Source organism: Grus americana, chromosome 15, assembly GCF_028858705.1.
Source record: "Grus americana isolate bGruAme1 chromosome 15, bGruAme1.mat, whole genome shotgun sequence".
Lineage (NCBI taxonomy): Eukaryota > Metazoa > Chordata > Aves > Gruiformes > Gruidae > Grus > Grus americana.
Genome location: NC_072866.1, coordinates 6,389,427 through 6,404,644, shown reverse-complemented (window position 1 = coordinate 6,404,644; position 15,218 = coordinate 6,389,427). Strand labels below are relative to the sequence as shown.

Below are 15,218 nucleotides of genomic sequence, written 5' to 3'. Positions count from 1 at the left end.
TTTAAACAGTTGCAATTATTTGGCTAAAATCTTTGCTTTGTTTTTCTGTTTGTGAATATTGTGTGAGTAGAATATTTTTGTATTTGTGTAATACTATTAGGAAGTGTTAGGTCCTGTAATTCTGACGCATTTTTAGGTGGGAAGGTTGAATCAGAGAAGTTGAATAATTTGTCCCATACTAAAGAAGAAAATTGCTTCTGTAGCCTGAAGGAGGATCTGAGGTGGCCTTCTCAGTTGTGGGCTAACCCCTCTAGGTGTTACCAGAGCATCGCTAAGGTTTTCATTCTTTTCACCTTGCATTTTCTTCGTGCTTACTCTTTCATCATTTTCGATACCTCTCATCCAAAAAAAAGAAATGAAATCGCAGGGCAACAAAATAAATGAAATAGAAGGAAAAAATATTTGAAGCTATTCAAGGAAGAACTCGTCAAAATACCAAAGGTACTGCATTTTTATGCATCCATGAATATCAGGGAGAAAACAAAATGGATGGGAGAAAAGAGGGAAGAATCTTATAATGTATTTACACTTTGACCTATGGGTTTATCTAGCATATGAATACTTATATCTTTAACCCATTTTTAGTAGCTGAAAATAATACAAATGAATTGTCTATGGAACTCAGTATTAAAACTTCCACACGAATAATTTATAGAATTGCAATAGATACAGATGGCACCCAGGTGAATGAAACCTTGTCATGCAATGTCTGATCCCATGTTCATCTTGCTCAGATATTACTTCGGAAGATAAGCAACAATTTTGAATACACAAACCATGGGGATTGTAAATGTGTTTATGGCATATTTCAGTGGTATTTTTCTGTACCTTGAGAAGGTACTTTGAAGAACCTATGAATGCTAAAATGTTTGTTTTCTCTTGTAAAGGATCGCTAAATTTGTTCAGAAAATGGTGTGGGGACTATTAAAGAGAATAGCAGTTGGACATATCTGACGTGTAGGAGTTATTGTAGGTATGTTTCCTTTAGTCCCAGAAATGTTTGCTACCTTGTCTCACTTCATTTTGTCACAGGTCTAGATGATAATTTTCAGAAAAAAACCAAACAAATGACAGAAGGACAGAAAAAGTAAAAAAACCCAAAAAAACCAAACCCCAAAAAACCCCTAAGAATGATATTGAGGTTGAAATTTCTTCTGCTGATTTATAAAGTACACTGCAGGTGAACTGGAACAAAACACCAAGAAATTAAATGTAAAGAGTGATTGCCTGGAACTAGCATGGCCTGATTTTGTAATCTATGTCTAACTTCAGTAGTTTGATGAGTAATCTTTTTAGCTATGAACTTACATAACTCTGTTTTGATGAATTAGAAAAGATGAACCCAGAGTTCAGACCAACATCACTTTGCTGTATCACTAAAAATCTCTTTGAAGTTATCAAGACTAAAAGCAAGTATCATTGGGGGAAAGTTTCATCTTAAGATGATACTCCTGGGAAAGCCTCCGTGGAGTCTGAAAGAGGTTGTTTAAGTAAATAGCCATACACAAATGAAGATGGAAACACTTCTTTCACGTGTATAGCCTCTGCAGAATTTATTATTCTTTAAGACTAAGCCTATAAACCAGCAAAGTGCTTAGCAGTATTGAATTATTATTCAGTATATGAAATAGAACATTCCTCACAGTATGGAATAATTTCAATGAATGATTATAAATCTAATGAGTTTCATAACTGTAAGAAAAAAAATCCTAATGGGTTGACCCAACACAATTTCTTGATACAAATGTTATGTTAATAAGAAGAGAGAATCTTTTGGATGATACTAGATATTTGGATAAGACAAAGTAATTTGTTTAAAAGTGTATCTGATTGCACTTACAAAACCCATGATCTCATCTCTCTTTTCCATTTACACAGTACTGAGACAGCATTTTGAAATGTGTTTTAGAGCTTTCAATTTGCTCTGCATACATCTTTCTCCTGTGATTTTTCTCATTTGATTTTTTTCTTCTTCTGTATCATTCTCCTATCCAAGCCAGTTAACTTACACATTGAAATGAAATTTTTGCACAGTGGACAGGAACCTGTTCCCTCTTCCTTGCTGATGTAAAACATCCAGCTGAAGTATTGATGACTCGTTTGTGCAGGAGCATCTTTTCATACTTTCCAAAGCGTGATCCTTTTCTGCACTACAGTCAATGGCTTTGAACCCTCTTTTTTATCTTGTTGGCACTGGGAAAAAAAAAATAAAATAAAATAAATACAGAGGGATGTAGGTTTGTGTTAGGGATAACTTTAAGCTTAGACTGAGTGGTTTATATGAATCTACATGAGTAGTGTTCTGATCCTGATGAGAAATCTACTGGGTGGACAAACTATGCTGACAATTAACAATTACTCTGTGAATGTGGCTCTGAAGTCTCAGTGGAAGGAAGCAGGCTCCAAGATGGCAAATGTGTTACTCTTAACAAAGAGGAAAAGAGACAGGGGAGGAAGATGGGAAGGAGTTGCTGAGGAATTTAAAGAATAACTACTTAGTTGCCTCAGAAATCAAATTATCCCCAAAATGTTTCATCATTTCATCATCTGCAGACTCGTATACACAGCCCAGTTCATATGAAGTAGAGATGAATATGTGTTTTTTACTATAAGATTAATTGCTTTGGAACACTGAATCTTTTTAATATAGAGTTAGGTGTTGCTTTTTCTTTTATAAAGGATATGAGTGAAATGTATTACTAGTGAATTTCTGGCTTTGTACATCTTACTATCTGTACATCGCATCTCATTATCTGCAAAAACTTCCAGTTGAAGCTTAGCATCTGCACTTTTGTTTAACATAGTTGATCATTGGGGTAATTCTCTGAAGTGCAGTGGTGGTTGTGCTTTTTTTTGGCTTGCTGTGGTCACAAGACAAAAGTTACTTTGTTTTTTAACAGAGAAATAAGAAATATTTCTACTGAGATACAAAAGACTATTTCTCAATCTTCTGTTGAGAAATAGAAGCACCCGGGAGTTCAAAAGCAACGAAAATGATACGGCTGCTAAGAAGCAGCACCATCATTTTGTTTGGATCTTCCGCCCACAGCCACAGGAATGTGTCACATCAGAAATGTTGTGCACTGAAGAATCGCGTGATACGTGCTTTGATTTCTTTTATAAACCTCTGTAAAGAGCAGCTGGGCAGGCTGATGTACCCAGAATCCAGCATGTTACCCTAGCAGCTGTCAACTGCTTTTTTGTGCTAGCTTGCCATTTGGTGAGCGCAGTAAAGGCTCAGGCACGCAGCCTGCGTAATTTAGCAAATCTATAACTGCTGGGCTGCACCATTTGTGAAGGCACCCATGTTCCTCCAGCCTTCAACAGTAGGAAGGAACTTCTGGCCAGCTGTCTGAAGGAACTTCTGGCCAGCTGTCTGAAGGCCCAGGGGCTGCTAATACTCCTCTGGCCTGGGCTTCGTGGTGCCATGTAAAGCAGAGTGGTACTTTTCTAAAAATATACTGCAAAGTAGTTTGAAAGACATTGCTCCTGAAACCTATAGCATCATGTCTTTGGGATTTGAAGCAGAATCACTGGTGCCTAGTAGGTGAGGAGAGTTTATTTTTCTTCCTCCTTCTCTCCGTCTTTCTCTTTTTTCTTTCTTTTTTTTTTTTTTTTTTTCATTTGTGAGCAAATGAGATTATTAAACTGCAAATGGCAAAGCTGCTTTGGGATTAAGAGAGTAAGAGGGCTTCAGAGTGTGCATGGGATTGAGAGAAAGATAGCCAGGGGCCTTTAGCTATGGGGGAGGCAGCAGAAATAGAGGGATAAAAGACACATGACAGCAGAAATGGATGGAAACAAGGGACAGAAAAATGCTGGGTAAAGAGAGCAAGGCTGGGGAGGAGCGGGAGAATACCAGCCAGCCGGCCAGGTCAGGCATCTACTGTGTATGAGTTATTTGTAACCTATTGCGCTACCTGCAGGTTGATGGCTCCGTTCAAAGGAAGGTCTGGGAAGAGATCTCCAGGAAAAGGGAGGCAGATGGTTTAGCTGTATTAAGCCCTTAACCCTTCAAGCTGCAACCTTTAAAGCAATTAGAAAACCAGAGATGTAAAGAAGAAAACTCATTTTGGTTTGAGTTTCCACAGAGAGTCTGTTATCCCCTTCCTAATAACTTTCAGTTCTGGCTAATCTTTATGTACTTTTAGGATGGCTTAGTGCACTAAGAATTATTTTCCTGGGTGGATAATTGCTTCCCACTCCTTAGGGGTAATAGGTGACTGTGGAAATGAGATTTGCCCCCTTACATCTGGAAAAGGAAAGCTCTTTGCTATGTTTTTCATATTTTAGCATAAGCCTTCCAAATCACTGTCTAGATTAGAAGGAAGTGTAGCAGTGTGACTCACACTGGCTGTTAAAGACCAAGAAAGAAATACGTATGTGATTATAAGGACATATTTTCAGTGTGTGCTGCTCAGGCAGAATGCATCCACAATCCCAGTGATTTTCTGTTTATATATTTAGTGTCCTCCTTAAGCAGTGGGTGGAACAAATGTGACTGGAGAGTGTGAGTGTATAAGTGGAGGGTGTTTGTGTAGCTGAACAAGAGTTAGAGGGATTGTAATATTGAAAGTCGTGCTTAGCAGTTTTGTTAATTCATCCTTAACTAATGGGGGCATGCAGAGTGCAGTCATTAGCTCACAACAAGTTTGTTGCTGTCAGTCATCTGTGTTCCTCTCGCTATTTTTACAGGGGGAAATCACTCAGAAAATAAGAGTGAGACAGATTGTTTTGGGGGATCCAGACTGAATTAAAAGAGTTGCTGTGCTTTTATATGATCTTTTATATGAAACGTGCTGTATGGATCATATAACTAGGTCAGATTGAAAATGATGAGCTTATTGAACCAAACGCACATCAACCCATTTGGCTTCTGACTCCTCTATTCAGGGTAAAGACCCTCTTATGTTAGAGTCTGCAAGTGACGGGGTGCTACCTTCCTCCTCCATCACTCAGTGGGAGTTGTCACCAGAGTAAGTGTGAAACGGTCTGTCCCTAAATTTGAAAACTGCTGTTTGTCCAGTCCAAATAAGCACATGATTCTGCTAGTGCAGCCGCAGTCTTTTGAAGATGCTGCCCTACATCTGACTGATGTGAAAGTATATAGTTAACCCTTTTATTCAAGATCTATAATTGGTATATGTCAGTTTTCTTTACTTGCATGCTGGCTCCTCAGGCTGAACTTCAGGTTAGCGCTTTGTGCAAGAGTCACCACCCCTTATACCATCAATACCAGCCTGGTTCTTTTTGCACCTTCTGCTGCGTCACATGCACTGTGATCTCCTGCTGGGCTGGGCTCCTCCTGCCCTGCACCTCCTACAAGTCTAGGGCATGTGTTGACACTAAAGGTCCGTTGTCCTTAACCAAGAAACAACAAAGACATCGGGCTGCAGCTTGGCTTTCTCCGCTGGGGCAGAGCATCCTTTCCTTGCTTGCCCTAGGCACGCTGCTGCAGAATACGGAGCCTACACTTAGATAGGGATGGTTGCAGTGTGCAAAGCAATGCAAGGTTTGGGAGAATTAGTTTTTCCAGACAACTCTCATTCATGCAAGGCAATGTTTTTTGGAGTCAGAGGAGGGTGACTTTCCATGCGGTTGCCTGATACGCCTGCTGCAGGACCCGGCCCTGGTGCAGGTGTATCTGGCACTGGGGGTTTCCACGGCTCAGGGCGTTGCAAGTGTCTTTGTGCAGTGAATCTCACTGCGTAAATCCAATTTCTCAACCATGCTCAAGAGAGCAGTAGCCCATTCGAGAAATGTCACTGCCAGAGAAACCCCCATTAGATTATTTTATTTTTTTTTTTTAGGTTTGCTGTTTCTTTTCTGTTCCGTTGGCACCTCAGTGTCAGGTTTTGGGTCGCGATAAGGTGAAGGTACAGGCTTGCATTCTGAACCACCCTGATATTGTCATGTGCAAACAGTGCATGAAGTGTTAAAAATCTTTTTCTGGATCTAGAAGGGACATATGAAATAGATTTCTTCTCCCTTCATGTATGAGAATAATTAAATAGGTTAAAATTAAGGTAAGAACTTGATGAAAATACCCCTTCAGAGTACCTAAGGAAGTAGTTGAGGCAGCCTGTGGACCATCAGTGATTATCTCCAGGAACCTATGGCTTTAACCTACATTGGTAAAGTAGAGCAGAAAAACACTTGTCTTTTAAAGAAGAAAAAATAAGAACTCAGCGAATTATAGATTTTAGTGCTTATAAAAATATTAAAACAAATTATTTAGCAATTTACTTTGATCATTTGGAGGATAATAAGAGAATCAAAATTTAAAAGTCGATTTTCCAATTACAGATCTTGTAAAATTAATGTAATTACTCATCTGATAGGATAACTGTTCTTGCGGAGAATATAGATAAGTGAAACAGAAGTAAATAGTAAATTCTTCACAAGGACCATTTCTGTTTCCTTTTCCACTTAGTCAATGCTTTGACTGTAATCACTGCTTATATGTTGCTGCTTTTTTTTCCCTCCCATACTTTTTATTTAATGGCTTCTTGATAAGCATTTCTCATGTGTAGAGCTAATTCCAAAGTCATATCTCGGTCCATTATTATTTCTTCAATTTCCCTCCATCAAACACCGTCCAAACTTCTGCTGATGTTGTTTCCCCCGGGGGCTGGCTGAACGCAGCACCCCTTTTAAAAGCGAACGGTGTCCCGGACTTCTTGCTCCTATTTCAGACCATCATGAGTCTGTGCTTAATCTGGGTGTGTTCCCAAATCACACTGAAACCCAGCCCAGGCTTGGCTGACTTCCCAAGAGTGAAGATCGAAGGAGGTAAATCATGGGCTTGCTTTGATTTTGGGGCGTGTTTTTCTACCAGGATGAATCTCGACCCACAGCTCTACTGGCTGGGACTGTGCCCTCTGGTGCTTCTCAGCAGCTGTGGGCAGGAGATGGATAAAATCCCCGTGGCTGTGGACTTGGAGAAGGGGGGTGGAGGCAGGACCAGGATGCTGCACTTCTGATGCCTGTTACTTACTGATCGTCAGTATTGCTGTATCATTGCTCTTGGTTTTGCCATCAGGAGGATACAGGGTTAGTTCGTCCATCTCCGTCGCTTTTCCCCACGTTTGTATCCTCAGGGAGAGGGGGAGAAGAAGCTTAGGTGCCACTCAGGTTTCAGAGGTCTTGTTTTCTGTCCTGGAATGGAGCAGCAAGTTGATTTTATTATTTACTTTTTATATAAGCAGCAAAGAATGTTATCCTAGTCTGGTTGTTCTCTTTTTGGATGCAATTATAAAACTTTGTGCTTGTTTATTTCTGCAAGTTTGTAACTAGGATCTTACTTGGGTGATAATGAATGATTTTATTTTTTTTTTTAATCATGAGGAAGGCATCAGACAAGTATTGAAAAACTGTTATTCCCTCTCCAAACAAACAAACCAACCCAAAAAACTTACCCCAAACTGCTTTTCTGTAAGTACATGTGGAGAATTATGGATTATATGGGTTTGGTGTTTCTCTTTTTTAAAAGTAACATGTAATTTTCAGTATGCATGCATCTTCCTGGGTGCATGTGTAGATGTAGAGGAAGAAAACGCTCAGAAAACAAAATAACACCGGTGAAAGGACCCATAAGTCAGACAGCTTTAACTGTCAGTGTCTCATGGCTGTCCCATCGTTTGGGAAGGCACTCCCCATGTTCAGGAACATGGTTTGATGTTCAAAGCTGAGAACGGAGGGAGGATGCCAGCAGACCCTTACAGGGTGCTGAGCCTGGGAAATGAAGGGAATTTGGGGATACCAGTAACATCTCTAAAAGAACCCCTGAGAGCTGACACATCTCCAAGAGACAATGACAGAGACTGCAAAAGGGCATCATGTTTTTCAGCTCTGCGAGGATGGTGACAGGGATAGATGACACCACAGCCTGCAAAACTTGCTAAGGGGTATGATGAGGAAAAGTGTGTAATTCTACCCTTTGATCTGTATCTTTTCTGTGTCTGGATAATGATGGGTTTATTGTGAAAAAAATTTTCAGAGGGCACACTGGACAGTTTATCACTCCTTCCCAGAGTGATAAAGTGTCAAGTATGCTAGAGGTGTTGCCCTAAAATGTCGGAAGAAGAGGCCCTTCTGGGATGGTCAGAGCCAGAGTGGCCAGCTGGCAGGTTTCTGTGCAAATAGCAGAGCAGAGCGCGCCATGGCCACGGGAACAAACCCAAGAGAAATACAAAGGGATCTGAGTACTGTTTGCACCGTAACCTAAAACCATTGTAAATAGTCTTGAATTACCACAGAGAGAGTAATATTTTGCGATTTATTAGAGAAGACATACTGTGTTTTGAGTGAATAGTGCTAAATAGTGCTAGAAATATGGATCTTTAAAATACTTGCTTATACTGTTTCTTACACTATAAATGAGGTAGACTTTTTATGATACGGTGCTATAGAAATTTTAAATGTGGGCACCATGTAGTTATTTGTGAATTTTGCAGGTTAAATATACTGTGAACGTATTAAGCAGAAAACAAACACCATTTTTTTGTCAAATGTATTGGAATTCTTCATTTTCTAATCTTGGGCTAGTGTCATGATGTAGTTTGTTGCTGAAATCTGCAACTATTCATTTAATTGTTAATCTAGTCCGCACGCGGATGGAGGTAGAAAATAATTGTGGCATTACATTCCTTTTAGTAAGTGCTTGAAGTTGAAACAAAAAGCCTTAAAATAAGCCTGATTAATATTTATAAGTAACTTGAGACACACACACCCCCCCCCCATTAGATGCAGACTTGAGCTCCATTAACACTAGGTTCAGTGAGACCTGGCATTTATATCTATATTGAGGTTGCTGACTTAGATTTCCAAGGTCTGTCTTATGGAAGATTTTGAGCTCTTACTCGCTAATTAGAATTATGCACACGGGGAGATGACTGAACTCTCCAATGCCTGGTAATCACGAATTACTGGCCTTTCAACTGCCAAGACTAGTATGTTGCTATAGGTGTCATCACCCTACACATTGAGCTCACAAGTTAGACCACCCAAAAGGATTTGAAAACCAACAACATTGCTCCAAAAGTTCAATGTTTTAAATTCCAACTCCAGGCCAAGTTTGGAGTTGGCTGATTTTTGTAAGGAATGAACCCCAGTTAAAAAATTCTTCCTAGCTGAGGATTTTGTAATAAAAATCTTATGCCTTTCATAAATATCTTGGGTAAAATGTAATGGGCAGGAAGAGCAATAAATAGATTTGGCATGTTTGCCAGTTTTATAGAATCAGTTATGTTGAAGTGTTATTACAGGTAAATTAATAACTATTTTGTCTGTGCCTGTGTTTCTGTGTGTATACACACACACATGCATATAAATATATACTGTTAATGTTAACTGATTTATATATATAGACCAGAATTACCAGCCTAATCTGTCCATTCCCAGATAATATAATTTCATAACTATGACAATCCAATGATTCACAGTGCTATGCAATATATAAATTTGTGGATTACTTTTGGGTATTAATTAACAGTGATTTCTGTCATTGTCAGATATAATGGAAAGGATATTGCAAACAGCAGCATCTGCGAGACTCTGGGATGCTTTGTTCTTCATAGCTTGCCAGGGCACTGTCATTTATCTCGGCTCAAAACAAGCTTGGTTGGTTTCTGTAGTGACGTTTTTGGAAAGGTTAGTGGATTATCAATAGTTACTTTAGATGTACATGCCAAAGGGAAAGAAACACAGAGGAAACAGTAATAAAAAAGAAGTTTAAATTCCTTCGTGAATTTTGTTATGAATTGTAAAAGGGCACAGCAGTCAAATCAAATTGATGTTTGACAATCTTGGGAGATGTGAATTTTCCTGTGGGAAGTAATGAGGGCTGATTGTCAGAGCTTCGGCTACTAATGCACAAACCAGCAATATTGGTCTCTCTTTGGACTTGGGTTCTTTTCTTTTCTATAGCGTCTGTGAGTTTTATTCATAGACCTTGGGGAGGACTTGAAAGAGAGACAAGGGGAACAGTCCACTGAGGTTTAGCAGAACAAAAGAAATTCAAATGTTCTAAGATATGGAAATGCAATAATGAACCCCAATTATCTATGTAGCAACAGTGTGCAATATCTATACTGTTACAATTAATAATTTATTGTCTCTATGTCCTGGATTAGAAGACTTTTAAAGATTCATTAGGATTGACTTTCTTCTTTGGGGATGCTCTTAGGTATTTTGAAGATTGAGCAATGTAATTTGGGAGAAGATACATTGCCTTTTCAGATGTAGAGGTTCAATTCATGCTTCAAGCACAACACTAAACTCAGAATTAACTAGGAACTGAATAATCTCTTTTACAAATTTGTGAAATGCCTTTGCTGAAGTGCCTCGATACTTGTCCTCTCTACTTCAATTTTTCCTTCACATTCTATGAGAAGCAATTTCTCCATTGCAGTCTTGTGTTCCACTTCCAACTCATACATCCAAATTATCTGTGGGCTGCAGCTTTCCTAGTGCCCTGGCACACTATCCTGCAAAATGCTCTTGCACAGCAGGTCATTGATCTTCTAGTCTAGCTTGAAGGTAGCCGAAATGTCAATATAGCTTCTAGCCTTTTTTTTCTGATCTTTACTCCAATGATGTATGGATTGTAATACTCCAAATGTGTTCTTGAATCACTGGGTAAGGATTAGGGATCTGTAGCATCGGAATTCTTTCCCCAAACTGAAGCCGTATCCTCAGTCTGGAGAAAAGGAGGCTCAGCGGAGACCTTGTTGCTCTCTACAGCTACCTGAAAGGAGGTTGTAGCCAGGTGGGTGTTGGTCTCTTCTCCCCAGTAACAACTGATAGGACAAGAGGAAATGGCCTCAAGTTGCATCAGGGGAGGTTTAGATTGGATATTAGGAAAAATTTCACTGGCAGGGTTGTCAAGCACTGGAACAGGCTGCCCAGAGAAGTGGTGGAGTGATCATGCCTGGAGGTATTTAAGATGTGTGGATGTAGTGCTCAGGGACATGGTTTAGTGGTGGACTTGGCAGTGCTAGGTTAATGGTTGGACTTGATTATCTTAAAGGTCTTTTCCAACCAAAATGATTCTATGATTCTATGAAATTGGGAAACACACCACACCAGCTGATACTGTACTTTCTGGTCCTTTGTATTGCCTACTGTCTTTTCTAGAAACAGTGAAGTTTATGTAATTAAAAAAAAAAATAGAATTACTCAGCTGACTATATCCCCAAGAGAACAAAAAGACATGTACGCACATGCAATGATTCAGTAAGAATGTTAAATGTTTGAAAATTAATCATATCATGCAATATAAAAACCAGTCTTGGCAGGACCAATTGCAGTTTCTTGCACGCCTCTGTCCATGTTGGCAGTAGCAACCACGGCTAAGTGACAGTGTCCTTCAACTGAGGGCAAATCTCATCGATAAAATACAGGTTCTAAGGCTAAGAATATGCAACAGAGGGAGAGAGTGGGTCTGCTTCCTTAGCTCTAAGTGAATGAGGTGTATTTTAGTGGCAGTAAGGATGTGGCCTAACCAAGAATGCTCTGTTTCAGGCACCTAATAATGCCATTTATTTTTTGGTGCTGCTCAGGAGGCAGGCAGTGGCAGCAGCAAAAGGCCAGAAGTGAATTAAGAAGAAAGGCTGGGTGGTCCAGCGGGCCAGGAGGGAGAAGAGCGATGTGTCCAGGGCACCACGAGAGAGAAGGCTGCGAGTACGTGATGTGGAAAGGGTTTGCAGTTACTGCATCACCCGGGTCTCTGGGGGAAAACAGATAATGAAAAGAGACAGAAAGCCAGGAGAAGAACTGTATTTGAAAAATACTGCTAGTTACGATAAAAATTGGAGAGAACAAAAAAGAAGCTTAAATGGGAAAAGGAGCATACTGTACTCCTGCAAGTATCCAGGCATTAAGTGATGGTTATTTTCTATGGAAAAGCAGGTGGTGTACAACACAAAATGGACTATGTTACTATTGTATCATATGCAACTATTTTTCCTCACTTGCTGCATGTACTGTATGGATAAAGCTAGTCAAGGTTTCCATTTCCAGTATAACATTACCGTAACCTTCGGACACAATGCTTCGGGTGATTTTACATCCGGTGTTAGTGATTGTTATTGCTTTGCCATAAATAAAAGTGTTACAGGGAAGAGAAACAGAAAGTTTTGATAAACAATATCTTTTCTTTCTGAAGTGCTTGTAGATGAGAAAGTGGTTTAAAACTGCATCTCCAAATCAGTTCAGCTGTTACTGAAATGCTGGCAGCTCTGAGAGGAAACGTGACTAATGACTACTGCAGTGATGGCCTGGTGCAGCATCGAGGGGCAGCCAGCTGCTGGACCTGGTTGCTGCTGTTTATGCTGAATTTTTAAACTTGGCATTTAATCTTTGTTGTTTGGATGGTCTGTCTTTTAATGCTCAAAAACATCTTCTTGGGCTGGGCAGCTGGAGTAAAAGTAGGGAAGGGATATATGGATGCAAAGGATATGTAGATGCCTGGATTGTAAGGCTATCTGATTAGTGGCTGTCCAACATGAAAAATAAAACAAGAGACAAGAACGCTAATAAATCAAGTTCCCAGATACCCAAACCCTCGGGAACAAGGGATACCAGAGATGATAGCAGAGGGCAGGCATGTCAGAAGAAGTTCAGCCAGAACGTTGCAACTTATACAAAAAGGGGAAATAAGGTTGTCATGGGCCTCACAGGAACGGGCAAACTTCTTATTATGGCATGTTTTAAAGGGATTGTGAGAACACGTGACGTTTATTTTGTGATCTTTAAGGGAAAGGCCAAAGGGAGAGGTCAGAGTGGATCAGGGAGGAACAACTGTAGGAAAATGGAGAAGAGGGGGGATAAAAGGGTCTGGTTGTGTGTCGGGATGCTTGTCTGAGTGAGCCCTGTGTCTGGTCACTACAGCCTGTCCCATCCCTTTACTAAACTCAGTTCCTAGCTGGTTTTGATGTGATCTTTCTCTTCTGTTCAGTGTTTTTGAGTACAGAGGCAGATGTCATCTGTTAGGGGACTACTGGACAGACCTGAGGTCCAAGCCAGTGGCTGGGTAAGGGGCATATAGGGTCTGGGCACAGAGATTGTACAGACTTAGCCCATGCCAGTGTTTGAGGAGTCTGTAAATACTGGTGTGTTTGTGAATCACGTGAGTGATGGCATGTGCGTGTTTCACTAGCAAACTTCAGTCCTCATCAGCTGGGCAGAAAGAGGAGGATCAGGCCATCTTTATTTGTGTTTGTGGGTGCCATGTGGGTGCTGCTAACGACACTTGCTGTCTGCGTGTGCATCGGCACCTCTGGAGTACACACGTGGGCTTTCTACCGGCTGGACCTGCAGACGGGAGCAGCACCAGTGGCACCTCTTGGACTGGGGCCGGAGGAGCCTCCTGGGTCTGAGTGTGCACCAAATGCAGCTCTCGTGGATGGGGCAGGGGACTCTCCTAGGACAGGAACCCTCCAGTTCTGATCTCTGTAGCAAGTGATATTGGTTATAGCAAGCAGAAAAAGTTTTACACAAATCACAGATCCTGCTTTCTAGAGCAGCCAACTTCCCACATAATTTATGAAATCTGAGAACATCTGAAACTAGGGTGCTGTGAGTTGAAATCTGCTATATTTGCAAATCCTTAGTAGATAAGACTAAAGTGCTCCACAAATGAAGCATTAAATGGTGCTGTATTTTTAAACTTGCAAAGACTTCCGAATACTGTGAGCAGTCATTTTTGCGTTCTAACTGATTTGACTCCTTGCTCTCCCTAGGGGAAATGGAAGAGTTAGAAACCCTGTGGCTGACTGGTATTTGCCACAACGAGAAGAATGAAGTCATGAGCAGCCAGCTGGACATTGACAACATGGCAGGAGTGTTTTACATGCTTGCAGCAGCCATGGCACTCAGTTTAATAACCTTTGTCTGGGAGCACTTATTTTACTGGAAACTTAGATTCTGCTTCACTGGAGTCTGCTCAGATAGGCCGGGATTGTTGTTCTCAATCAGCAGGGTTAGTATTACTTTCATTTTCCTCCTTCAGGTAACAGACAGAAGAAATGCTGCCTCCCTAAAACGTTATCTTTCCTTTTATTCCCACTTGGACATTTGGAAAACATGCTAGAGCATCAGTGTGATGCTGTACAGTAGTCGATGTCTTAGGATGTACTTGCACTCCATGGGATTATTCTAGGGTATGAATTATCATATGCCAAGATAATCAGTAATCAAGTGCTAAAACCAAATATCTATTCAGGGGAAATTTTGATGAAGAAATGGTAGAGCTGATCAGATGCAGGAAATGGAGTAATTTCCACAAAAAAATCCATACCAAATAAATACTAAATTGATGGCAGACATTAGCTCTTAGTTTTGTGTATTTCTTAAACAAGTGGATTTTAAGTGATAAAAATATACTGGAATATTTTTATAAGCTTTTATTGATAGCAAACTTGAATAAACCGTATGAGAAAAGGTCAAACACTAGTGTCATTTATGTTTGGTTAAACGCTAAGATAGGCTTTAATGATAACTTTACCAAACCCAAAGTGGATTTATATATCCAAATAACTGATAATTTTCATAAAATGAGGGAAGTATGTGCTTGTTATATTTTTGACAAAATAGTTGGGTTTTGTCTTTTTTTTTAACACATAGTACTTTCATTAGGTAATTGATTTTGCTGGATTTGTTATATAGCTGAGGAGAATTGAAAATAATACTAAAATGCCTAATTGCTTTAAAAAGTGCTGAAATTACCCTGTTGAGTAAATTGGACTGTATTGGAACTGCATTAAAAGTACTCTGCCCTACCCTGTTGGGGACTGTCTAGAAAAGCATATACACTTTAACCTCAGCATTTTACATTTGAACTTTATACATTTGGCCTTTTACATGTGAAATTCCTCTAACCAATGCAGGGCAAAAAAAGAGTACTTATTTCAAAGGCAAATTTCTGAGAATTACAAGTTCACAGGGTTGGAAATGTCAATTGAGCTCACAGGAGTGACCACAGAGGTTGGAGTTAAAAGATGGGCTCCAGCCCTTTGCTCAAAATGAACTCAAATTCAGGCTTCAGAAAGAGCTGGGATTTTTTTCGTATGTACTAGGATAAGAAACAGAAAAGCTGAAATATGATGACTACAAGCCTTTTTATTTCAGTGAAAGTGAAAAGTATCTTAACTTCCAAGAAAATAGCCTGACTGCAGGCTTGTTTACAGGGGTAACTTAATCACTGCTTTAAAATAATA

At 40.0% G+C, this 15,218-nt stretch overlaps 1 protein-coding gene across 4 annotated transcripts in view; it reads left to right on the top strand.

Moving 5' to 3' along the window:
- The window catches only part of GRIN2A (glutamate ionotropic receptor NMDA type subunit 2A), a 190,100-nt gene that overhangs the window by 162,158 nt on the left and 12,724 nt on the right, over positions 1-15,218 (top strand). For all 4 annotated transcript variants that reach the window (XM_054843438.1, XM_054843440.1, XM_054843439.1 and 1 more), the window contains one exon: positions 13,743-13,981. In XM_054843438.1, coding sequence (XP_054699413.1) covers positions 13,743-13,981 — 239 coding nt within the window. The remainder of the gene's footprint in view (positions 1-13,742; positions 13,982-15,218) is intronic.